The sequence below is a fragment of the Anser cygnoides genome, chromosome 19, assembly GCF_040182565.1.
Source record: "Anser cygnoides isolate HZ-2024a breed goose chromosome 19, Taihu_goose_T2T_genome, whole genome shotgun sequence".
NCBI lineage: Eukaryota > Metazoa > Chordata > Aves > Anseriformes > Anatidae > Anser > Anser cygnoides.
This window is the reverse complement of record NC_089891.1, coordinates 13094944-13121324: the sequence shown is the minus strand read 5'-3', so window position 1 is coordinate 13121324 and position 26381 is coordinate 13094944. Positions and strand designations below refer to the sequence as shown.

At 41.3% G+C, this 26381-nt stretch overlaps 3 protein-coding genes and 1 long non-coding RNA gene across 6 annotated transcripts in view; 3 read left to right on the top strand and 1 right to left on the bottom strand.

Annotated features, from left to right (window-relative positions):
- The window catches only part of CSNK1D (casein kinase 1 delta), a 29991-nt gene extending 21503 nt beyond the window's left edge, over positions 1 to 8488 (top strand). Inside the window, exons 9-10 of one of the 2 annotated variants that reach the window (XM_013197930.3) lie at positions 866 to 966; positions 3613 to 8488. In XM_013197930.3, the coding sequence (XP_013053384.1) occupies positions 866 to 964 (99 nt within the window). In that variant the 3' untranslated portion in view covers positions 965 to 966; positions 3613 to 8488. Of the gene's footprint in view, positions 1 to 865; positions 967 to 1268 lie in introns of both variants that reach the window. The other variant, XM_013197929.3, reaches the window with a different exon arrangement.
- On the bottom strand, positions 2375 to 16909 carry SLC16A3 (solute carrier family 16 member 3). Its single transcript, XM_048050307.2, has 5 exons — positions 16773 to 16909; positions 9881 to 10124; positions 9329 to 9472; positions 8179 to 8946; positions 2375 to 6968 (listed from the first exon to the last, which is right to left on the bottom strand). The coding sequence occupies exons 2-5, from the start codon at positions 10101 to 10103 to the stop codon at positions 6682 to 6684; spliced, it is 1422 nt and encodes a 473-aa protein (XP_047906264.1). The 5' UTR covers positions 10104 to 10124; positions 16773 to 16909; the 3' UTR covers positions 2375 to 6681.
- Positions 16910 to 17080: 171 nt separating this feature from the next.
- Positions 17081 to 20586, top strand: LOC136786674 (uncharacterized). 2 transcript variants are annotated; one of them, XR_010826007.1, is made up of 4 exons: positions 17081 to 17362; positions 18021 to 18146; positions 19585 to 19703; positions 20287 to 20586. It is a non-coding gene; the product is annotated as an uncharacterized lncRNA (long non-coding RNA). The 2 variants fall into 2 exon arrangements; XR_010826006.1 differs by having other exon boundaries at positions 19585 to 20586.
- A 2644-nt stretch (positions 20587 to 23230) lies between these two features.
- The window catches only part of CCDC57 (coiled-coil domain containing 57), a 33176-nt gene continuing 30025 nt past the window's right edge, over positions 23231 to 26381 (top strand). Inside the window, exon 1 of the mRNA XM_066980358.1 lies at positions 23231 to 23290. Coding sequence (XP_066836459.1) covers positions 23231 to 23290 — 60 coding nt within the window. The remainder of the gene's footprint in view (positions 23291 to 26381) is intronic.

Below are 26381 nucleotides of genomic sequence, written 5' to 3'. Positions count from 1 at the left end.
TTCATATATACAAAATACTAAGTGAAAACAAACAATGCTTCTGTTCTTTTAATAGTGCTGAGCCATATGGTCAGAAATCTAAATTTAATCCAGTTGTGAGGAAGTGTAATCCCCAGTGAACTTAATCTTGCATCTGAGTATCTTCTACACAGAATAGATCCTACAATTCACTGGATAAGACAGGTTAATAATAAAAAGTTTTTGCACTTGACCAAAAGGTATGGGTAGGATCTAGCCATAAGAAATATAAACATAATGAACAAATCGGAGTGTGGAAAAGGGGAAATTTGTGTGTAGCATCCTAAAGCGTTAAGCACATGTCTACTGTGTCTTTGTCTCCTGTGACCAATTCAAGATACTTGAGGAGGGTGGAGAGGGGTTGGTGGAAGTGGAACAGAGAAATCATTTGGTACATTATGGACTGGGAAGAAGATCTGTAGTCCTGATTGCATAACCAGACCAAACATTTAGTTTAACTACAGTCCTCGTCTTGGTTCAGACCTGCAAGTGTTAAAGGCACGAAGTCAATGCAGTTCCCCTAGTATTTCCCACAATCCGTAAGGATTCACAGGGTTTTGAGGTCATGCAGGTTTTTTTTCTTGAAAGACCCCAAACAGATGTACCTCTGCTCCCACTGTAAATTGTATTTTAAGTTTGTCTGACATTGTCAACCAGTGGATTTAATGCAACTTTTTTCAGCAAGACTAAAAATACTTTTTCTATTTAAGAGTTTTAAATATTGAAGTTTAGACGCACTTCTTCATTGGCTTCAGAGTTTTCCACTGAAAACATTTAAACAGCTGAAACAGTAGTAGACAAAGAGTCAGAAGGGCAAGAGCTATCCTCATTTCTTAATGCTCTGAAGCATTCATCTAGGACTAATGAGGAACTTGCCAGATGGAATGTTGCAGAGATGATGAAGCAGGTATTGAGATTGGTCCAAGAACAAACAACATATAACTAGAGGTAAGTAGCTTTTTACTCTGTGTACCTCTAACTTTACATACTTTCTCAGACAAGTGCAGGATCGCTGATCTCACAGACCAGGTCGCTAGAAGGAGATTTTAAGAGCTCCTACTTTTGCAGTAGATGCACATTCTTCCCTAGCACAAAGAGTAGCTCTGTGTCAGAAATATTCAGAAGATATGTTAAGATGTATATTCCAAATCTGTTGGTTCTCATATGCAATGCCTCTGCTATTGTCAAAGTTGTTTACTCTTCGAATATCAGCAGATCACCTTCCTTCAGGCTTCTTGTTTTGGGTCCAGCTGCAGGGAACAAGAGCAGTGCAGTTCAGATCATGCCCATTTTCCTCTGCAGTGAATGGCTGGACTCGTTTCAGACTTCAGAGAGTACCAGATGCAAAGATAAGCTGTGGTTTTCCTTCACAAGGATGTGCTGTGACCGTGTGCTAGTAAAGTCTGTCTTTTTGGTCCAGCCAGTAACATTCGTTCTTGTAGTAGGACATGGCTTGAGGTGGCCAGTAAGGTAGCAAAGCATTTGATTAAACCTTAAGTCTTACCACTTCTGACTAAACTAAAAAAATAATAATTAAAAAAAAAGTAATCATGCATTTATTCAAACATACATTTTATGTAAACTAGACCTAGGATCTTCAAAGTGTAAATACACAGAAACTTTTGAAGATGAAGAGATTTTTCCCAGATTGCTCAGCAGAGGTGTTTAGTGTTAGGCACAAATAGATGTAAACTTCCCGAGTATCCATGCTTCTAGATAGCAAAATGCTTCTTTCACTGCATTGAAAAGACTGTAATTTTGATGCACATATGTGCAGCCTTGAAAATATACTTTGAGGAGGCAGTCTCAGCTGGGTATCCAAAAAATACCAAGATAAATGCATTATGAGGCAATATTTTTTAGGAGCTTTCAAGTTCTAAAGAGCATGCTAAAGGGTATCACTTGATGATAAAGACAACTTACTGACAGGTCAGTACTCAAAATATTTAGGGCTTTATAAGTCAAAGCAACTTGTAAAACTTCACCTGCAAATGAAACCTGGAGCACTCTGTAGAGGACAAGAAAAACTAAGTGAAGCACCAGAAAATTAATAGCTATTATTTTAAATAAGTTGATGCTTAAAAGTGATGTTCAGAATCATTTGCAGAAGGGAGCCCATTTCCATTTTAGAAGTGGTCAAACTCTGAGTCATTGCAAAAGCAGTCCCCTTGCATACATCAAATTCTGTCTGCCTGACAGCTCACTGTTTCCCGTTAATTTTATTTTTCTCTGTAAGCACACTGCATTTGTATGGCTATGTGAGCATGTGCAAATGGAACCCAATTTCCAAATCTGGGCATTAAAGGTATTTTTTTCTAAGCTTGTTTTCTCATGTCCACAGTTACTGACAACCAAATAAATATTTATTCACTATATTTGCAACCGTTTACTAGAAAAGCATAAAACAAATCCAGGTATAAATGTACATATAACATTAAAGTGCATTAACAGGAAATAAAAAGTCATCTTACTTGGACAAAACTGAAGTGTACTCCCATAATCCCCAAGAAAACAGTAGCAGAGAGACAGACAGGCATACATAAATCAGTACTTACCATCTAAAATCTAAGAGTTTGCATGCTCCTGAAAACGCTCCATTTATGATTGCCTACAAAATTTAAACTTTTCTTTGGCAGGTAACAAAGGTACATACATGAGTGTACTTGGGAATTTAATTTTTAAGTTTGAGCGACTGATTTTTGGAATCTTCCATTTCTTCTTAGAGAATGATGTTACATCACCTAACACATGTTTGGGTGGGATTTAATAACAAGCACAAGAACTGTCTAGTCTTTCATACTATCTCAATTTCTCAATTCTCAGCTTTAGGGAACTAGCTGCTATAGCAGCTGGTACTACTGAAGACTTGCTGTAATGTATATAAGGACCAAAAAAAAAAAAAATCAGAGACTGTGATTTTAAACAGAAAGCTCCACGACTTCAAGATTTTTAGTTCTGCAGGGGTCTTGCGGGTTCTAATCAAGATCTTTTATTGAGAAGTAACAATAACAACAACAAAAAGTAAACTTATGTTTGTGTAGGAGGAAGAATAAAATAGTTTCAGCTATGGATTGCTCATTGTCCAGTAAACAGATCTCTTTTCCACTCTACTTTGTATTTTGCATGTTTGATACATACGTACATAGGTGCTCACCTGTTGATATATTCTCTGCGTTACAGGCATGTATACACACACCCTCTTTTTGTATTAAGAAATTATGGGCCTAAGATCCATTATGTTATCAAGCATAGAATATTTTAACCATAATTCTTATAGCTCACAATTTATAGAATGTACAAAGATCTAAAAAACATTCAGCATTATGCTAGCCTGTGCACTAAGAGACAGTTAGTTTCAGAGAAATAATCTGTGAAAACAGTTTTTCAGCTGTTTTGTATTATACTAGTTAGATATTTTGTATCTCGGATTTCAGTTGTTTCTCTTACAGACTTCCTAAATAGATTCATGAACTACATGTAAAAAAATAATTATATATGTACCAGTAGCAGATGCAAGAGCAACTTATAATGTTGTTGTTGAAATGCTTGGTAATTCAGTTGTATAATTACCTGTCTTCCAACCTTTCTTTTCAGTTTTCAAATCTCAAAATTTTTAATAGGTGAAGGCTGAACAAAGGTTCATCTACATCTACGTTGCACGGCACTATTCTGCTTGTGCCTCCAAGCAATTATTCTCTTTAGCAATGCTTTCTGACTCTGACCACCCCCATTCTCAAAATAAATGAAAGAGAACATCTCACAAACTGCACATACGGGATTTGCATCTCTACAGAGTTGAGATTAAAGAAGTACTGTACCAAAATACCTGGAGGGGTTTAAAAGCAATTCTTTGTGAATTTATAAGCAGAGTAAAATTAATGAGAAGCAGGCTAATCTTGCCAAGAGAAAGGGATTCAGATACAGTCTTCTCCTTCTGTATGTAAGTTTATAGCTGTTGTTCTTAGACAGCACTGGGAGTCTGATGAATTGCTGCTTTTTTTTTTTTTTTTTTTACATCGTGGGGGAGGAGGAGCTCAATATAGAGGCCTTTGTGGCCATGGCTGTAGAAGCAGTTGGGTACATGCTTTTAAGGGGTCTTGCTGAAATGTTTTTCCCTTGTCTTAATAGCTCCCTCATCTGCCCCAGTCATGTAAAAGTGTAACTTAACATTTCTGGTTTCCATCTTAACTGTGAAGTTATCTATGGAAAATGAAACATAGTCCACGAAGTCAGTATAAGCCAAAATTTTACAGAAGTTAAAATCTGAATTTAGAATCACAGAACATGTGAATTTAGAACAATTTAGAATCACAATATCCTGATTTGGAAGGGACTACAGGGATCGTCAAGTCCCAATTCCTGCAGAATGTATTTAAAATTGTACCAAACCCTAAGGTCACAGAAACAACTAGTTCCATGATAACAGTACAGCAAAGAAATTTGTTCATCAAAACCCATAATAGGACAAAAATGACTATTTCAGAATCTGCATTCACATTTGGAAGGTTTCTAGTTTTTACTTTTTGAAATGGAATGCAAAACTTCAATCCGCAAGCTGTATTTGGCCTTATTTTATCATCTGAAACAGCCTCTGTGGTTTCCATTTTCCTCTTGCCCTTTGACATGGTGACCTTCTGGGGCTAGCAGAGTAGTATTCCACGTGCTGATTTAATCTTTGGCAAACTGGAGCTAAGTTATATGACTAAATTCTGGTAACTTGGACATGCCAGTGCAATTTCTGCTGATAAATAGGAAATTAAAAAAAAAAAAAGTTTTAATGTACTATATACAATATAAACCTTTTAGTTTAGTACAGCATCCGTTTCCATTTAAGAACAATCCAAAAGGGGGGGGGGGAGAACGTGATCCTAAGATTTCAATTTCTGTGCAAATTTGTCTTAACAATACAAAACCATTTTGAAAAAATTATCAGAGTGGAAGCTGGTATGCAAAATAAATTAGGGAATGGTTCATGGTTTTGGGCCTTCCTTAGTTTTACTTTGTTTCTGCTAAAATGATAAAGTATGAGACAACTAATGATGTTACTTTGTTATGCAGCGATACAGAGGTTTAGGGATTAGTGTCTTACATATTTTAATTAATAAGAGAAGTGGAACGTCAAAGCCATTGTTCCTGCTACCAAGAAGAAAAAATGAATCCATTACAAGTAAGCCTGTTTTGAAGATTGTTACTGCAGTCACAAATCCTACAGAGCTTTTTATAAACATATCTGAAAGTTGGGTTGAAGTAGCATGATTTTGTAGAGAAGATTACATTTCTTCTATGTATTTGGTTGGAAAAAAAAAGTGGAAAATGTAGAATGCCTTCCTTTTACCTTTCTTCTCAATCCAAAGTCTTCACAATTAATCTTTTCTCTTTCAAATCTGCTGTCACTGCCTTGTCTGATCTCTTTCTGTTTCCTCTTCATCCAATGTTAGAGTTTTAAGGACTGTACAGACTCCCTGTGCTCTTTGTGCAATGAACAAGTAGTAGAGCAGACCCCATTCTTGATGGGCTCCTATGCAGTGCTGTCATAAATGCGATCAACAGTTCCACGATGTTTCCTCAAACAACAAGAATGGCACCCTGAACTTCTACAGATTAAGCAAAAGGATAAGGAAGTGGGGTAAAAATAAAATAATAAAAATTTAAAAACAAAAAAAAACCAGTATGTTAAGTCCTTCCTATGTTGCTAACATTGCATTTCAAAGACAGCTAACATGTTTCAAAGTAGCCTCAACCTTTTCCCTCAGTTAACAAACATACATCTATCTCATTAGATGTGATCTGGACACTTAAAATGTTTCTTTTATATACAAAATGGATACTCTTTCAGAAGATTCTAGAAAACCTAATTTCCATCTTCTGGATATTACTTGTAATATTTTCAAATGTTACAGGGAAACTGCACTAAAAACTGTATGTGAATGGAGGTTAACTTTGCTTATTGTCTGTTGGGATTGAATCTGCTCATTTTATTTTTCTTTCAGCATTACCTAGGAATACCACTTGTGTAATCTGCTGAAGACAGTATTCAGCAATGTGCCTTTCTGTATACAGTGTTTCCAGATGATAATTACAAAGGTTACATGTTTAGACAAAACTCATAGAAATACGTTGGAATAAATCAAAGTAACAGATATCAAAATTATATTAGGGCTGAGCCAATTAATCTGAAAATCTAAAAAAGTAAGAAATTCAAAGACCTAACGGAGACCGTTTAAGTTCCTGAGATTTTTCTCCATCTCATTCTCCTTCACAAAGAACACAGCAAGGGAAGTTACATTTAGCTGCACAACACAGCAATTTCATCCATATTGTCTGAAAGCATACATATAGTGCCACTTTTTTTAAGATATATTCTTCCTACATCTCTTACAAGTGAACAGTTTCTGGTGATGCATAGCAAGATTCTACTTGTGTTTATAAAAGCTTTTTAGTTTACATAAAAAGTATAACCACACTGTTTCACCTTTTACCGATAAAGCTAATTTTCTGATAACAGGTTGTCTAATAAATCAGCTTTTAGAGAGACTTCATCAGCTGACTGTCCTCCAGTTAATAAAGCAGATGGCCCAGCCCTAAACTAGTTCTATTTCTAAAATAAATAGCACTGAAAATCTTTGACTCTCTTCTAAAGACTTTGTCAGTTTTCTGCCACACTCACACACAGGTTTCTGGGTTAGTTACAACTTCGCCATTTTTTTCAGGCTCATCTTTTAGAAACTGTTCCACTTCAATAGAGTCCACCTTGGCATCTTCAGGAGTTTTGTCTTCAGATTTGTTTAGTTCCTCTCTTTCGGCTGCTGCTTCTTTTGTATGTGGTTCTTCTGATTTTTTCTTAATGCAGAAGAAATTTCCCAAGGCCAATACAAGTGCTGAGGTGGTAACTTCAATTCCAGCAATAATAAAAACAAACATGTACCTCCGTGTTACATCCAAGAGTTTTCCTGAAAAAGACAATATTCCAGGTAAATGACAAAAGTGGTTATCTTGCAAAGAATTTTTCTCTGCATTTTAAAAATTCGAATGCCTCATGTCTAGAAGTACCATAACTATAACCAAGTTTTTGAAATACCACTTTAACAAGCTCATAACAAAATATTTCTCGCACACACACTATCATGCAATTCAGCTGAAATAAAACCAGCACAGTCTTCATATGCAAGAGATGAGACAAGTATCACGTATTTCAGATCAAAATCCATGGCCAGAATCCGTACGGTCAGCTTCCTCGCCCAACTTCCTTTCTACACAGGCAGTGCAAATGTCTGTGGAGTAAAATGGCCTGCTAAACTGCAAGTCTTATTTAATAGGCAGCCTGGGGTAACTGACTGCTTCTGATGCTTTAGACTGGGTGAAGGTGAAAGAAGAGGAGAAAGGATGTGAAGAAAGTTTCCCTTTAAACCTGAAGATCAGAGGAAGCAAAGTACAGTACTGTTTTTTGCATGAAGGATTCTGTCACAACAAAGACAATAGGTGTTTTTCAGTGTCTGGTGTAAACTGTAAACATTCTACAACAGTGAACTGTTGTTATTTGCAGTGCACTGTCTGTTAAATTTATGTACTTTGATAATGAATTTGTGATTTTGGATTCAAATTATGGTAAAATAATATTTTGCAATGTTCCCTTATTCTTGGGTTGTGAGATGTGCAGCAGAAGCAGTCAGTGTACCTTCCTGAGGTTTTTTCCTTGTAAGTTTTTTTTTCCTCTTCTTTATCTTCTGAAGCTTTTCCTCCTTCAAATCTACCATGGTTATACAGAATCTATCCTAGTACTTTCCAACAAAAATTGACAGGTTTCACACTCTGAATTCCAAATCCAAAGAGGTCTGAACTTCATCAAATTTATTCACTCTGTGTGAAACTTATCTCATACAATGCCATCTAATAAGAGGTCCAGTTCATGCTTAGAGGGAAGAAAGAGTAGCATCTCCAGATGGCAATTCAACCGATCCTGAAATAGATCCAAGAAGGATCATCCCGCTCTGTTTTGGAGTGTTTCTGATTGCAGCTGCAGAAAGTTGTGTAAGCATGTGCAAGCATGAGTAAAATACGCACTTCTTGAGTGGCTCATACTGTCTTTTTTCTCCTTTATCATCCAATTTGTATAAATAGATGCAACACAAATGATTTTGAATGCTGGAATTGAATATTTACCTGCTGATGGTGGGCCAATTAGAACAGCCATAGCTTCTGCCAGGAGAACTAAACCAATAGCACTGGAAAACTTCTGGGTACCAACAATAGCCATGAGAACTTCAAATTGAAGAGCACCTACCATTCCATAAGAAATGCCAAAGAAAATGCAAAAGACCACCAGGCCACCATAATCAACAGACATAGAACCCATGAGATCTGTAAAGCCATTAAAAATCATAGCAAAACTGAAGAGGTAGACACAGCGTGGTCTAACCCACTTGAGACCAGCTACCATTCCACAAATAGGCCGAGCAAAAATATCAATGAATCCCAGAATAGTCAGAAGAAATGCTGCTTTGGTGTCCTGATACCCTAAATCCTTGGCATAACTCACAACAAAAACTGGGGGAACAAAGAGTCCAAGCACCATGATAGATGCTGCTAGCGTGTAGATTACAAAGCCGCCATCTTTAAATACACTGAAATCCAGAAGTTTTTTCTTTGCTTTCTTCTCAGCAGGTTCTTTGGTAGCGTCAGGCTTTTTGGGTGGCTCCAAAGGTCTCATTAGTGCTCCACATACACAACAGTTGAGCAGCATCCCACCCAGTATAAGGAATCCTCCTCTCCAGCCATATTCATGTTGAAGTATCTGCCCCAATGGTGAAAGGGCACAAAGAAACACTGGGCTCCCAGCAGCAGACAGCCCATTGGCTAAGGGCCGGCGTTTATCAAAGTAACGGTTTAACATGATGAGTGAAGGCTGAAAGTTGAGTGCCAGACCCAAACCTGTAATAGAATGTACAAAAAAAAATCAATACCGCCTTCCAATATTGCTTTAAAAAAATTAATTGCATGGTATCTGATTCATAGTGTAAGATAGGTTTTTCTTCAACTGGACAAAAGAACTCTCAGGTAACATTTGTAAGAGAATTTCACCTCTATTATTATACTCTATGGTTTCACTTCACTGATAACAGCAGTGGCTGTTAAACATACCAGAAAAGATAATATCCATTAAAAAATATAATAATTAAATCCAAATTTATCTGCTGTCTTTATAAAAGCCCATGTAGATGATCCCAATAGTTTAGATATTTGTCATTTATATGAACTTCAGCCTAAAGCAAACACATTAGCTAAGTCATTTTCAATCATGCACATTACTTACCAGTAATCACACCTGCAGTTAGGTAGATCTGAACGATGCTTGTGCAGAAGGAGGCTATCACCATTCCCATTGATGCAAAAAGGCCACCCACCAGCATGACAGGGCGACAGCCAAAGCGATTGACGCATACACTACAGAGTGGACCTAGCCAAGAAGACCAAGTTACAGTTGTTAAGATAAGCCAATTTTTGCAATTGATTTCATGTCAGTTCACATTTCTTTCCTTCCTTTGCCCACACTGTGAGGCCAATCCAGAAGGTTGTGCTTTTATCTAGAGTCAAATACTTCATCTTTTTCATTTACAACGTCATGCAATTTTTCTTTTCCATCATCTTTAGTTATGGAGTCTTTAGTTACGAAGTTACAGAGATTTAATTTTATATGGAAGCTGTATGTGCCTAAATAATTTCTGAATTTATGTGCTTAACAATAATTCTTTGAATGCCTTACTTGTACGTAATAACACACCATCATGATTCACACTGTGAATCTCCATATGATTTACAAACATTGTATGATGCAACAGTGGTTCAAAACCAGAGAACTACCTACCTGTTCCATAAAGCATGGCCAACAAAATGGAGGAAATCCATGCAGTGTCACTATATCCAATACCAAATTCACGGATAAGTTCTTTGAAGAAAACACTAACTGCCTTAGGAAAGGCATAGGAGAATCCTGTGATGATAAAACAGCCAAAAAGGACAGCCCAGCCCCAGCCTCCATCAGGGGCTTTAACACCAGATGGACCATCATCAGCTACTACAGCTCCCATGACAAAGCTCAAGAGTGTTCCCTAAGAAACAAGAAACAATTAGTTTACAGACATTGGGGGCAATTATCTACCCAAAATAGGCAGAACCTGCACTACAATTAAAGTTACAAACAAGATATTAGACTATTTTAAACAGAAATCTTGAAGATGCAGTGCTTTTTAACTATTCCTTGTTAAGGCTTACAAATCTACAAAAAATGACACAAAAATGAGACAGTAGAATTTTTAATTAACATCCCTTCACAGCTGTCCCAAAATCAAACCTGTGTTTCAACTGAACCACCATTTCATTGAAAAAACACAGCCATTACAGCAATTCAGTGATGTATTCAACTTTCATAAATATGTAACTACTGCATTAAAGTCTGGGATCTTTGTCACAAGACCTTTTACATGAAACTCTTGGACTATTCACTTAGAAGACCTGGATGCAAAATCCCAGTGCATCACAAGTGTTTTGTGTAACACTGGACAAATGGATTTTCTGAGGTCAACAATACAGCCTTGATGCACAGGTATCTTGAAAAGATGGACATCTCTTGGAAATTTCCATGAGCTATTAGTTTCCACAGATGATATAAGCACCTAAGCTAAAGTGCAATGAAAATCAGCATGGGCAGTTTTTGTGGAAGATTGGAGTTAGTAACTTCAGCAATGTTCAGTTTTACTGTGTGCCTGATGCAATGCTTTCTACTGTTGTTATTACAGTATCAGTTTAATTTTCTAATATTTTATTTACTGAATCTTATCTTCTACACCTTCTATTTGTAGCCACGAGCTCCTTAGTAACTACATTTTTTTCTTGTGAGAATTTTATGTACTACACAGAAATGCCACAAAGCTTTAAAAGAGGAAAAGAGAATACTGAAAAGGCAGAAAGAGTGTTACCGTTAAGTGAAGACAGCAGAGAGATATTAGGTATCACATCAATTAAGTTTCTGTAAGGTATCCTTATTACAGAAGACTTGGCTCGTAAAGTGAAACTTCAGAAAAATTATATATAAAATCTTGTGTGAATAAAATGTGGCAATTTCTTTACAGGACAATTAATACTCCTGTTGGCTCAATGTTCCTCTATAGTACTACCTAAAAGAGGGATGCAAGCACGGCTGCACGTCAGAGAGGATGTTCATCACCAAACAATGCTTCTGCTTTGAGAAACACAGGTCTGCCTAACGATCGTTATGCGCTAGGAATTACGTGACCCAGAGAGTAAAGTACATCCACACAATCTCAGCGGCAGGCGACTTTTGAGCCAAATCACCCTCAAAAGCTATTCGGCAGCACGCTTGTTCCTTCCAGAAAAGAAGTGCCAAAGCTTCTCGGAGTTTCTCCAGGGGAGCAGGAAGCTAACTCGGCAGCCGGCACACCGCAAACCCGGCCCGGAGGAAGGCCCGGCTCCTTCCTACTCTGGCTCCGCTAGGCTACCAGCCTCCGAGCAGGGAACGCGCGGAGCCGCTTCCCCCCTGGCGCCGCGGGGGTCGGGCCGGGCCTGTCGGGGCGCTTCCCCGGCCGAGGCCCCGCCCCCGGCCGCGGACCGCCGGCGGTGGCACAGGGCGGCGCCCGCGGGGCGGGACCAGTCGCCGCGCCCCCGCGTGACCCCGCCGCTGCGACGTGCGGCGTCGCGAGCCTCCACGGCAGCGCGCGCGCCGGAGGCCGCCGCACTGAGACGTGAAGGACGTGACTGGGCGGGCGTGCGGGCGGGGCGCCTCCCGTAATTGCAGCAGGCGCAGCCGACCGCGCCGGGCGGGCACGGCGCTCCGCCCTGCAGCGCGCCTTCCCTGGTGCGCGGCGGGAACGTGCGGGCAGGGTTGACGCGGGGCCCCCGTGCAGTGCGCGGAGCCCGGTTCGCTCGGGACAGGTAGAAACACGCTCCTCACCGGCCGCTCGCGTGCTCTTCCGCGCCTAGCGGAGCAGGTCACGCGGTAAGCGAAGTATTTTGTTCCAGCTGGCCTACGTGACTTACCAGCTTTGCCTGCCGCAAGACGAACAAGCTCTAAGACGGTTTTATTTTCTGTTATGGTGAAAAGGCCAGACTTACAGACATGGGGGAACATGCGCTACTCCCAGCATTTCATAAAAATAAGGCTATGGAAAACGGTAACATCCATTTACTCTTCTTTTCTTTGTATCTACTAGCATGTAGGGCTAAGAATCACCATAAAACAACATACCAGACCCTCAGGTGCCACCTTGTACACACTCATATATCAGTCTTGGTCTTCTAGTTTAATCCATGCATAGCTCATGTTAACACATCAGAATTAAAAGACCACTAACCTTAGCTAAATGAACCACATCTCTAAATACAGAGCAGGAAATTCACTTCATCCTGTTCCCTTCATCATGTTGCAGAGTGGCTTACTAGGCTTGACTGTATTTACTTCCTGAAGAACTAAAAAGGAAGTAGCAGTGAGGTTCCTCTGTAAGGTTGTGCAAACTAGGGCCAGCACCAGAGGAGGTGGGCTCATGGTCGATTTGCACAATTTTTTTCTTATAATTTTGCTTCCAGTACTTGGTATGGGGATATTGCCAAAGCCTTCCACGTCTTGAGGCTACTACGTAACTACTGCAAAAGATTGCTTTTCTTTTTGTTTTTGCTAGTTCAGCCCTGTTTAGAGGCAAAGGATCACATTTAGCTGTCTGCAGGTGAGCGTTAGTATCTACACAAACAGACGTGATAGAATTGCCAGTACTTATTCCAGATTCCTTCCATCATAAATGGAATGGAATTGCCCAGAAAAGCTGTGGATGCCCCATGCCTGGAAGTATTTAAGAACAGGTTGGATGGGGTTTAAGCAACGTGGTCAGGTGGAAGATGTCCCTGCCCGTGGCAGGGGAGTTGAAATTTGATGATCTTTAAGGTCCCTTCCAACCCTATGCATTCTATGATTCTATGATAAATGGGTTCTTCCTTTGGTAATGTGTGAAACAAAGGGAGCAAGTGTAGTTAAATCTGTGTTTTCATGCTGTTGCCATGGGAACTAATACAGTTTCTGAAGGAAATCTGAGGTGATTGTAGGTAGCATGGTCAGGGGTGGGTTTGGTGTGACAATGCTTGTAGTGCATATATAGAAAGACATTTGTATTATAAAAAGCAGCAGATAGAAATGGCAAGAATCTAATATTAGCGTTTAACCAACTTTACACGGTACTTTATCGTCAGCAGTATGGGTGAGAAGGACATTTGTGAGTCTGTAGGCTGACCCATGTAGCTTGAGAACTTCTCCAGAATGTATTTAACTAGGACAGATTTGCTAGAAATCTAGCCTAGGAATTCAAGGCTGGATAGAAATAAATAATGATGATCAAAGAGAAAACATGAACTTTCATGTAGGAGTCCCAGTTCAGACTGGAACCCCACTAGCTTGAGAGATGTACAATCACAAAAGGCAGTCCAGGCTGAGCAAGGTAGAGATCCTTGTTTAGTTTCTTATCCATGGAATGAAAGCAATAATGATTCTCTCTTTATAGGGTGTTGTGAGGGCAATGGGTTGCCCTGCATCCCAACTGCCATTGGCCAGACAGCACTGTCTGGGCATTGAGCAGAGCTGGTGCCGGCCAGAGCCCCGCTCCGGCTGCTGCAAAACATCACTGCCTCTGGCTTCCTCCTTCAGCATCTGGGTCACACCTGGGAGTGCAGAGCTACTGGCCCCAGTGCATGAGCAGTGCTCCACCAGTGGCTCATGAGGCACCCACAAGATGGGCTTTGTTCCTGCCATCACTGGCTTCAGGCCGGTACCAGGATTTGAAGGTCTCCACATTCAGCCTTGCCTCCTTAATCCCTTTGCTACTACTGCTCAACTTTCATTTCAGTGTAGAGCCTGGGGGCTTACATTCCTGAGTTCCCATTGTCACAACAGTGGCAATTCAAATCCACCAAAGCAAGCAAAGCACAGTCTGAGGGATTGTCCCCTGTAAGGACATAGCCACAGCCCCGGACATTAATGCTGTTACTCGACTCTGTGAATGCTCTGAAAACGCTTGGTTAGGTGACTGGGCGCTGAGCCTCACAGCCGCCTCTCCAGAGAGTGTGTCCGCAGCAGCGGGGAGGGGAGCGCCCCGCAGGCGTCTTCTCGGCTTCAGGCTCTGTGCCTGCCCCCGTGCACAGCGCCTGCCACCATCGTGCTCCCAGCCCCTCCTCACACACGGGGGGCAGCCACGGCCCCCCTATACCGGACTCTGCCTCTGTTGGGAAATAGCACTTTTTTGCTACTGCTCGTAATCCACACGGAAAGGTCTTTGACTTGCCTTACTCTAAATGCTTCTGCGCAGAAAAAAGAAAAAAAAAGAAAAAAAAAAAAGAAGCACACAAACAGCAGATTGAGCGGCAGCAATACGGCTTCCTTACCAGCGCAGAACACTGCCACCAGCACTGCTAGAAACAGTGGAAACGTGCTTGGAAACATGCTCTCTTGGATGGTAGATTTAAGTGCTTTTTGGATAAAGCAGTTGGTAAACTGTTTAGTTTAGGATGTCATAGGGTGAAGTCTTGTATTGTTTTGCAATATTTATTTCTGAGGGAGTGGAAGTTTGTTAAGGTGTGGCACTCAGCGGTTTAAAAGGTAAAACAGAATCTGTTACTACAGTACACCTGTTGTGGTTCAGTTAGAAGTATAACTCAAGGGAAATTACAAAGATATTAAGGTGACATATTGTGAATGAAGTGTGAAGTCACATATATCGATGTATGATACCATGTTATGCAGCTGCACTATCAAAAGTGATTGTGTAATAGGATACCTATGGGCCAGCTGATCTTTTCCCAATACATTCAGCTACATTTGCTAGCCCAGCCTGAGATACAATGCACATGCATGTGAGCACCTTATATATCAGACCAGTCCCGTGGTATTCCACAAAAATAAGCATGTAGGTACTGCTGGTGATGGGACTGAATCCTTAATTAGTATTTATCTATCCTTATCAGTTTTTGTTTCTACACGAAGTAATTTCTCTACAGTAAACAACTGGAAAACCAAATTGCAAAAGCACCACAACTGCAGGGCTGAAATTAATTCTCATGATACATGAAGAATGAAATTTAATACTGTAACTTCTTTTTTTGAAAGCATACTGAAAGCAACTGGATAATTCAAATACAACCTCAGTCATGTTTGTCGTTGCTTCTGTGCACACAGAAAGGACATGTCGTCTGGTCTCAAGGTCCCTCTGTGATGCTGACAGAAACAAATTTGCACTTATGGTAATAGGTGTGGTATAAAAACAAACAAATAAACAAACAACATTGGTTTCAGAAAAATAAGCCCAATTCTCAGAAACTGAACATTTGATATAGAGACAATAATTACTGAGGTCAATGATGCTATTGTTACGGAACTAGTGTATTTGTCTCAAAGGCGGTACCCAAGAAGACTGAACTGTTCGTTACAAGTTGTATTTGTAATTAAGGAAAATATTTATCTTGAGATTAAAAGAGATGTTTTTTTCTTGGTAAGAAGAAAGTCACAATAAGAATTTGTCTTTCATCTTCAAGTTATTATGCAGATCCATGACTTTTTTTGCTTTTAGACCACCATAAGCTAGGGGTACTTGCTGGTAACATGCTCATTAAGGAAAAAAAAAAAAGGCTATAATATAATCTGATTTTCCGCAGATAATATAAAGAAAACAGTTCTAACATGTTCATTATAAAAACAAACAAACAAGCAAACTAAACTTCCCCTGCAGAACAGTTTACTCTGATAATATAATGGACACTGATCACCATTCTTTTGTACAGATAAACCTGCAGCGGGAATCTACTGTGTCATTCTAGTCTGCTAGGAAGTCATGATGTGTGTTAGTGTAGCTGTAGCACTGAAGCAACACCAAAATGGTTTGAGGCTAAGTGGGAACCCGAGACTGATTAATAACAAGCGTTGGTATAGAACACCACCAGCAACTATAAACAGCACTGAATTACTCGTTTACCCCAGGAGTTTGGAGTGAGATAGGAGAATAGTGAAAGCTGGCAAGCCCTTAAGAGAAGCAAATGCAGCACAGCCAGAAAACTGATAAAACAAAGAAAACCGAAATGGGTGAATGAAAATCATGGTAGGACCTATTGGGGAGGACAGGAGGTCAGGGAAGGCATTGGCAAATATGATAATGCTTTTGTAGGGAGCGGGAATTACAGCAGTCTTTGGAAATGGATGTTTGATTAAAATGGCTGGCATATAAGCAGATAAGCCACAAGTAGCGCGCTACTGTGTCAGACGGGGGCCCGTCAAGATGGTTTGTACCTAGGCATGAGTTACGATAAATAAATTGAATTAAAGTACGTGCATCAGCGACTGAGAACAGCTCCCCTCGCGCCGGGGAGAACCGGGAGCGGGAGCCGGCGCCCCGCCGCGGGGCCCCCCGGTCCCGCGCGAGGAGCCCGGCGGAGCGGGGGCAGAGCGCGCCGTGCCCACCGCCCCAGCGGGCCCCCGCGCAGCCGCGGGGCGAGGGATGCAGCGGCGCCGCCCGCGCCGCGCTCGCACAAAGCTTCGGCCACGCCGAGCGCGTCCCGCGGCCCGAGTGGCACCGGGCGGAGGCGCGCCCGCCTCCCGCCCGACGCTCCGGAGCGGGCTCGCCCGGCTCGGACCCCCGCGCTCCCCGCGCTGCCCGCGGCGCCCGGCGCCCAAGCGGTCGGCAGCATCGCGCGCGGCGGCTCCACCTCAGTACCTGAGTCACGTCCCGCGCCTCGGCGTGGGGATGCCCTGCGCGCGCCGGACCGCTGCCCGCTCACCCCGCGCGCCCGCGCTGACCCGTCCCAGCCCGTCTGCGCCCCGCCGGCTGCGGAGCGCTTCGGCGAGGCAGGACGCGTCTGCTCGCCCCTCCCCTATCGGAGCGGGGCCGCCCGGGTCCTAGCGCCGCCGCGTGACCCCGTTCCCGCCGCTACGGGTCGGTCGGCGCAGGGGCTGCCCGGCCGCGTGCAGCCCGGCTCCGCGGCGCGCCGGGGCGGCGGCAAGGGCGCCCGCTCGAAGCGGAGCCGCCGCGGGCGCCTGGGGCCGCGCAGGCCGTCGCGCAGGACACCGGCACCGGCTCGAGCTTCCTGAGGCACTCGCGGGGCGCCACGCGGGGCTGGATCCAGCCCGCATGGGATGTTGCCCTAGCTGCCCAAAGGAGCCAAGGGCTTTCATGAACAGATCGGCCTCTGTAGCTGAGGTTTGTTCTGTGCTGCCATTTCTGTTTTCCACGGAGCGATCACAGTTCCTTTGTTGTTTCTTCACATAAGAAGGACTTCTATGAGCTTCCTTCCTTTTTAAATTCAGGTGGAGTGATCTTTGTTCATCTGCTGTGGCTCTACCGGTATTCATACAAATGTTGAATTATAAAACCGAGTGTGTGTAAAACTGTGAAAAACTGCTATTGTTCAGCATCCATGCAAGTTGTGATGGGTTCTTGAGGTGTAGCACAGAAAGTAGCATTCCTTGGGCTACTCAGGGCTTAAGAAATTTAGGAATAGGTGCTCCGTTTTGTAGAGCACTTAACAGCACACAATCCAGTCCATGTTTTTATCATTCCTATCACCAGTGTGGAGATGCACAGGTGTTGTGTTGTAACTAGGGGAGGCTAGGATATGGTACTATTTTATGAGAGTTGGTGTTGTGCAGCTTGTTGTACAGCTCCAGTATTTTAGAAGCTACTTGATGAAATGGGGTAATCCAGAGGGAAGATCTGAAACTCTCTAGACGCCATAGATTTTTTTTTTCATTAGGTTGGCTTTGACTTTCGATTCAGGTTTGGTGTAGTATTAATTTTTACTCACTTAGGGATTTATTGCAGTAATAAACAAGGATGAACATGGCTGGGTGGATTGTTTGGGTAGACAGCTTTCAACCAGTGAGATACACATTGCTAATCTTAAAAATAAGTAAAACCAGTTTTTACCGGTCTACCGTTACCTGAATTCGGGCCATTCACTTACAGGTTAGTTGAAGGTAATTGCATAAGAGCAACAAAGTGTTGTGGAGCTTCTGAAGCAAGTGGTACAGTGCCTGCAGCCCAGCAAAATTGGTGGAGTCCAGCAACTGAAGACACTTTTTGTCTCTACAGGTAATCTTGGTTCTCCAGGAAAAAGAAGTATGTTTGCTATTGCCAGACAGGAAAAATAGTTACGGTTCTTGATAAATGGAACTGCCTCCCACACATTGCCCCAGTCTCTGACTAATTTCTTAAGGAGGGACAGTTCCAACCTGCAAAATGTTTTGCTTTATTATTCTACATTACTTGAGTAACTACATCATAGAATTGTATAGCCCCATAGTAGAATTTTTAATTGAAACCTTAGAGATTTGTACTGTTGAGATATTTTCAGAATGGATGGAGGTACCAAGGAATGGAGAGAGGAGAAGCAAAGTCCCTGCCAGTATGTCACCTACATCTTGTAGGTGCACCTACATTATGATTTTTTTCTAAGCTATCAGTATCTCTTATAGGCACTCAAATGATATAAGAGGCTAGATAAGGAAACAGGTGTTCACCAAACACTTTAAAAAGACAAGAAAAAGAACTGGTGTGTCTTCATGTCTGGGAACACTGCCCTTTCCAGAGCCTCTATCTCTGTGCAGACTTCCACTTCCTCCGGCCCAGTCAGAAGAGTGCAACACACGCTCTCTGGCTTGAGTTCAGTTCTAGAACACTATTAAGAGGTCAGTTGTAAAACTATTTAAGAGGTCAATGTTTTATCATAGAGGCAGAAGAGTGACATCAGTCTGTTTTTCAGAATGGATGTCCATAGCCATAGTCAAGCTGCTGAGAAAATTGTGAACAGTGTTTTCTGGTGTCACTTTTGTATCTGATTACTCCCATTGTTTTTGAAGAACATGTTTTCTCAAAGTGATGTGCTCATAGATGATGTGCCAAGGTACTGGGATCATTGGATTTAATTCAGTATTCAACAAGGCACTAGTGTATGTGAGTAGAACACAGGGTTGCTGTGCTTGCAGAAGCCTGAATAGAGTCTGGATAACCTCAGATATATTTGGAACTGAGATGAAGGCACAACCCCCCTACCTGTTAAGTGGAGTTAAATAGCATGTGTTTAAGCTGTAAATATGCCGTAATACATGTGTGAGTAGAAGGAATATTAATGTGCAGCAAAGAAAACTCGAAACACAGTGACTTAAGGCATCTATCTCTGAACAGAGCTTTGAAAAACAAATCTACAATTCTAATTAAATAATAGTAATTAAGAAAAAACACACATCTTTTCTGCATCTTGTTATTGTTCATTTCTAAGTATGCCAGTTACAGATAATCTCAAAGTGTTGTTAAGACAAACTCATGAGGAGTCATTAACTAGGCAAATTCTCTATCCAGAGTAGACTGTGAAAATCTCAGTTTATTTTTTTGCTAAGGAGTCTTCTCAACAGGAAAGTCCTGCATGCTGCAATTCCTTACAGGTATCCAAATAAATAAGGATCCCACTGTGTTCTTTATTGACATATTCCATTTGACTTTGTCTTTTATTGTTTATTTTGTGCCTTTGCAGCAGAGAAGGCTAACGGTATCCTGTCTACCAAATAGAAGAGTACATGGCTGGCTCATGGGCAATTTGTTGTCCATCAAGACCCCAGTCTGTATCAATGCATGGGCATTATTCCTTGCCAGGTTCAGTACTTTGCATTTTCCTCTGTTGATCTTCATGAAATTCATGGATTGTTTCCATTAAAGATGGAGTATAGATGTCGTGAATCTATTAACTTTGCTATTCACATCAGTAAAAACAGCAAGAGAATGCTGACAATTTTTACCCAGTCAGGCTTACAAAGAGGAAGAAGTGGCTGAAGGATTGTTCCTGATTGTAGGAGTAATAGAAATAATATAGTGTAATAGGAATCAAGTAGCTGACATTAGGGCAAAGCTTCATTTCTGTTAAACTTAGGTCTTCCTATGGCAAATGTCTTCCTTAACACCTGAACTGTAGAGATTCTTCTGTGTCATAACATTTTTGATTGGCAGTTGTTTACTATTCCATTCCAACTGCAGTCTTTGCTGTTCCATTTGTAGGAAAGTCCCAAATATTACCTTCAAAGTGCCTGTAAATATTTATTCTTATTAAGCTTTTATAGATATTTTATTTTTGGGGCTATATTTTCTCATTTACACTTGAATTGAGCGTGTTATATTAATTACAGATTTCTACTGCAATGTTTTTAAGAATGTTAACAATAACATTGAACATTTCAAACAGTTTCAGACACCGCTAACTGCACTGTGTGGGCATACATCTCTGCCTTTGCTTCAGAAGGTGCATGCAGCAGACCATGTTGTACAAAGGGCCCTTGTAAGATCTTTACTGCAGAAAGACCAGTAGTATTCAGAGTGGAGGTTTCAACAATTTTTAGTTTGTTTCTAAAGCAAGTATGAAAATAAAGGCCTTTTTATTACTCTCAAGATGCATTTGAGGAACATGAACTGTACCTACAAAGATGTGTATAGTCTTAAAAATAAGAACCCACAGTTATTGTACAGATAGACATGGAAATCACATTCTTCTAACCTGGATGAAACTGGAATTTAAATGTTTCCTAAATACACATTTAAATGTTGCTTAGTAGCAGCGCCCAAATTTCAGAGATACTGGGGATCAAAAGTTCCTCTGGAGTCCCTTGCAAGCTGGGCCACTTTTATTTAGAAGATGTTAGTTTTGGTTTGTTTATTTTTGCTTACATTTACTGTTTGTCAAGTAGTATTCTCTATACCAAAAACATTCCTCATGGTTCCGTGGAAACAAGAAGTTTATTCATTTGAAGGAAAGCTCACTTTAAAGAAAGGCTTTTCTGATGCATATTTTGATTTTTAAGTTTAATTAAGGTAGACTATGTCTGTATTTACTTACTGAACCCCTGCCTGATGTTTCTCATAAGCCTGTTCCTTTGACTGTTCAGATAAGCATCTATGGAGTGTGCCATGGCTCTCAGGTGGCTTGTGCCTTGAACTATTTTATTCCCTAGAAACAAAGCTGAGGGAGGCAGTGTAAATAGTTTGTGTAATCATGGGACTTGTCTTACAGAGCTGGGCCGTGATGAATTGGACGTTGCCTTTGGAGTGGAAGCTTAAAAGTGCTCTCAAGCATAGTAGTATATTTGTAGCCCAGATATACTGCTTTTCTCTCTAAAAATGCAGCATTTTCAGAGGTTAAGTTCATTTTCTTTCTTCATGAAGCCACATGTAAATGTTGCTATTTTGCAATACAGTGATGGGGCCAAAGACTTGTACTTAGAAGCTGTGTCTCTGAAGGTATCTCAGGGGTGGCTGAAATCTGCCTTTAGGCTCTATCTTCCCGAACTCACTAGTGTTTCGTAAGATCAGAAAGTCTGGTTCTCCATTCTAAATTCCTGTTAATTTTGTTATAAAAGAAAATGCTTCCTTTCATTTCTGTCTACGAAACCAGGATGTCTTCGGCATTTATTTTAGGGATGTATGGCTTTCTACCTTGATGCGAAACTCCATGTTGTGTAATCTTTTTTGACTCACTGTTAAGATCAAGATTGACCAATTCTAAGCAGTATTGAATTAGTAGAACCTACCAGTCACTCATTCGGGGAACCAACACGCATTAATTGTGTGACTAGGAACTATCTGAAGGTACCTCGGAGAAGGTGACAGCTAATCTGAAGGAAGGGGGGGAAGGGGAGGAGGAAGTGTTGCAAAAGATAACGCAATTGATAGGCTGAGCAACCCTGGGGTAAGACTGAAGGAAAAGGAGTATGCCAAAATGGTATATGGATTTAAACATTCATCTGCTATGTATTAATTCCGATGAATGCTTTGAGAGGCCCAATGCAAAGTATAAGTTATGTTTGGACTTGCAGTGTAATTTTTGTATGCTCAGAAGGTTTCGAAGATGATTTGAGGCCAGATTTTACTGTGTATTTTAAACCAGAGGTGATTTATATAAACAAATGAACAAAATCCCTTTATTAATTTTAGTGTTTTGATATTATATATAGATACACTTTGTGTAGCTAAATGAAACATAGTTTATTTCAAAAGACTGGTTATTAGTTCTGATTCTAATTTTCAATAATAGCTACCAGTGGAAATAACCTATCCTTTCCTTAGGTGATGTGAGGTCAGGATTTTTTTTTTCTCTGATGACCTAAGGAAACAGAAGTAAGAACTACTGAAAATATTCTACTTTCTAAAAATTAGTATACTTCAGGTATAATAACAATTCATGCAACATTCAGGTTTCTGAAAGGCCTCTCACCTGGCAAAGTATTTTATATAATCCAGAAGCATGAGAAAAAAAGAAAGCATTACAGGAAGTTTGCCTCGTGACTTCCAGACAAGCAAGTCATCTAGAGTGACTAAGGGAAAATCACACTTCACGTCCAGTTCATGCATTACATCTTCCTCAGTGTCACGTAGACCATGTACTCTGTTTTAATTGATGGATACATTTGTGAATAATGAAGTGGCTTGGTAGCAGAACATACTTATCTGTGCTGCATAACCTACAGTTTCAGTTTGCCCGAGCTTAGGTTCTACGAGCTTTTTGAAGGTTTTCAAGCAATGCACAGGGAGTTAGGAGAGCATGGAAAGCTTGCTCTCTGTCAGCTCCTGTTCCAAACAGCTGTGCCTGCAATAGGCTGAGGTGCTCCTTCCTTATCTGGAGTAGGGAGAAATTGTTTAATACTAATGAATGAAACAGATAGGAAGACAAGCGAACAGCTAAATGGTATTTGAGACTATGGCACAAGTGTTGGCTGTGTGTCGGGAGAAGTGGGTATTATTAAAAGAGGCTGGAATTAAAAAGGGGAGTGTGCTTACTCGCACAATGTGAAGGAAGGACCGCTGTATGTTAACGGGGAAGATGCGAGCAAAAGATTATGGTACTAGGCGGCTGGGAGCGAATGCTACGAGAGAAACCGATTTGCACTGGTTTATTGAGCAAGAAGTGGGGAAGCGAGGGGAACCGACTGGCGGTACCGAACCAGGCTGGAGCAGGCGGCAGCTCGCGGCTGACGGCCGCGGGGCCAGCGGCGGACGGGCGGGGCCGCGGCCGGCGGAGCGCGGATTGGGTGCGAGGCCTGCTCGCCCGAGGCCCGCCCGGGGCTAACGCTGGGACGGACGTCAGGGGCCGCGGTTCCCATGGTGACGGCCCCCCCACCGGACAGGCGGGGCCCACCATGGTTCCCATAGAGACACGGCCTGCAGCCACGAACAGGAAGACGGGCGGGTTGGCGTTGGTAGGGGCTAAGTCGTGCCCGGGTTACACCGCGTGCGCCATCAGAAGGCGTATAATCCGCGCACCTTCCGCTTGTCCTTCGGGGCTGACGCGCGGCACCCGTGCGTCTTGTGCCCCCCTCTCTGTTCGGGGACCTGTCTTTCTGCTCTCTTCCTGCCACGAAGTGCCCTCTATCTGCTGCCTCTAAGTCCCAAGCATTATCTTCTGTTATGCTCTGCTCTTCTCTGCTGCCTTCTTTCAGGGTACTCGACCTCGGCAGTCTGCCTGCCATCTGCATGTGCTCTTCTGCTTAGGAGCACTAGACTCAAGACCCCCTGAGCCCTTTATGGGACCTCTCACTCCTCATCCCGCAATCTGCTTCCCACCTGCTGGCTTTTCTCCAGGCAATGTTTTCATTCTCTCTTGCTTAATTCTGTCTTTTTCTCCCTCTCCGCACTTAAAGCATCCCCCAGAGTACTTGGTCCCCGGCTTGCCTGTAGCTTTCCTTTTTTCCATCCATGTGTCTGTCTCTTCCTGTCATTCCTGAGAATACTTGCTCTAGGGACCCAGTGTTAGTGCTTCTTGTAGTGCCTAACCTTCTATTTATCTTCCTGGATACTCTTTAGCATATGCACCTGTTTCCTAGTCTCAGGGGTAATTGTTTCTTACAGTCATACTTTGTCTCTTATTTATGCAGTCCCTTATGCCTTCTATTCTTCTGCTTGTCCTAATAGCAGAGCCTGACATCAGGCAGTCGTGAACCCCCACAGTACAGCCCATCGCGTACTTTGCCAGCTATGTGTCCCTGCTTGTTACCAGACATCCCAGGTTTCTTTTACATGTTACTGGTCCTTAACCTATCCTCCAGTTTCTGCTATATTTTGCCTGCTCTGATAAGATTGTATAATGCATGATGTATGTTTGCTGTTTTATATATCTGACCTTACTTGGAAGGTAAATAGCAGAAGAGCTACTAACAGTGAAGAGAGAAACAGCACAGAAGTGATGCTAACTTGTATCACTAACTGTAGTATTTTTTTTCTTGGAACTGCATCCACATGGTGTGGGGTTTTTTGCAACGGTGATAGGGCACAGAACTACTTAACGCTGCAGCTGCACATATGTGGCCTGTGCTACTTGAATGTCTTCCTGTGACTTGCAGCACGTAGTGAAACATCTGTGATAAAATTCAGGTGGTCTTGTTTTTTTGTCTCTTACTGCTTCATCAAGGAAAACAGTTGTGACTAGATAGAGACACTTAATGGTTACAGGCTATGTGGGAGTGTCTCACTCTTTTTAGTAGTTTTGAAAAGAATCCAAGCAATACTACTGTATTAGCTCTACCAGTCTGTTATGCATATCTTATTCTTGGTGCAGTGTGCAGTATGTTACAAGGATAGCAAGGAACAGAGAATAAAGTACGTATTCTTTATACTTCGAACAGTATGCTAAGGATTTAAATCTATTTGACAAGTAGAGGTTGTATGGAAGTCTGAAGGTTACCATAGGATCATTTAGGCTGGAAAAATTCTCACCTGTTATACTGAATTGTTCTTCAACATCACCTTGCTCTCTTTATTTAGTTGAAAAGTGACTAGCTCAAACGTAGCATCTAATCTTGTATCACTGAAGTAGCATTTTATTAGTAACAATAGTGAAATCTCCACTGAATCAGATATGCTAGCTGCATTCAATTTTGTTTGATTGACCACTAAGCCGTAATTTTTCTTTGGTAAAAGAGGCTGATATAAATTCCGTTAAGCCCATACGTGGAGCAACAGGAGTACCTATCAACCTGCTCTTTATGGATATGCTTGAAGTAAGTGATTGGATTTTAATGGGTATCTTTGCAGTTTATGTTGTATGGCTAAGCTGTTCTTGTTGTAAGTTGTAGTCTCATATCTGTGCTGCTTCCTTCTTTTAATGTCATTAGATGTATTTTTACTGTTCTTCTCTTGACTGTCAGACATCCAGGTGATGTATGCAAGTTATACTTAAAATTGCACTGTGATTTCCCCAGAAATCCCACCCCCAGAAGCATTCAAGGCCAGGTTGCATGAGTCTTTGAACAACCTGGTCTGGTAGAAGGTGCCCTGCCCATGGCAGGGGGGTTCCATTCACATTCTGATTTCTGATTTCTGATATGGTCATTATTCAAGCTAACTTGCAGTTATAAATATGGCTGTTATTAATGGCAGAATACTCCCTTATATCCTACTAAAATGTATTTCTTAAAAAAAAAAAAACAGGTCTCTGGTGGAAAGCACATGTTTAAGGCTACTGACATCTTTCAGTTTAAGGCAGTAAGCAGAGATGTGCATAGATCCTGATAGGACTGTCTGTGGGTCATATTGCAATAACAGCAATCTTTCATCTTTACTTATTCATATTTTTCTATGAAGCTGGTAATTCTCATGTTAAATGTAACACATATCCACTTCAGAGTACCTCTTTCAATTTACAAGTGCCATTAATTCAAGTAAGATACGTGCTGTTGGGGAGGAAGTATATTTTTAGAGGCAAGCTATTTTTATGGGAAACTGTATCACGTTTTAATTTTGAGATGGTTGTAGTAATAGTACCAGTAATAGTTGTAGTAATAGAAAAAGTGTTATTGTTCTTAACCATTTCTTTCCAAAAAAGTAAAGTGACTTAAGTTTGATAATTTCAAGGATTTAATAAGCTGGAGATGTGGTTTTATTTTTGATTCTTTACACAAAGGTAATGTCTAATAACGTATTGCTAAGGTTAGCTAATGAAGCATGTGTCAGTTTTTTTACATGGCTTTTACAGAAGTGTTTTGATATTTTATTTGGTTTAGACTGAGCATAGTTTCTTTCAGTGTTGTTAGAGTTCAGAAAGCGTACCATAGGTGTATCTTATCTTTAATGTATTTATGTAGTGTTGCATGTAACAGGCAAGGAGGCAGTACTGCTCATGAGTATCCACTTCTATGTGTTCTACAAAAAAAATCTATTTCTGCTTACCCTAACGAAGAAGATACTACTTATGCTACAGTATACAAAATAGTATAATTTGAAGATAGCTAACAAAAAGCATAATGTGAACAGAACACTTAATTTGATTTTGATTGTCTTAAAAATGAATGGGAA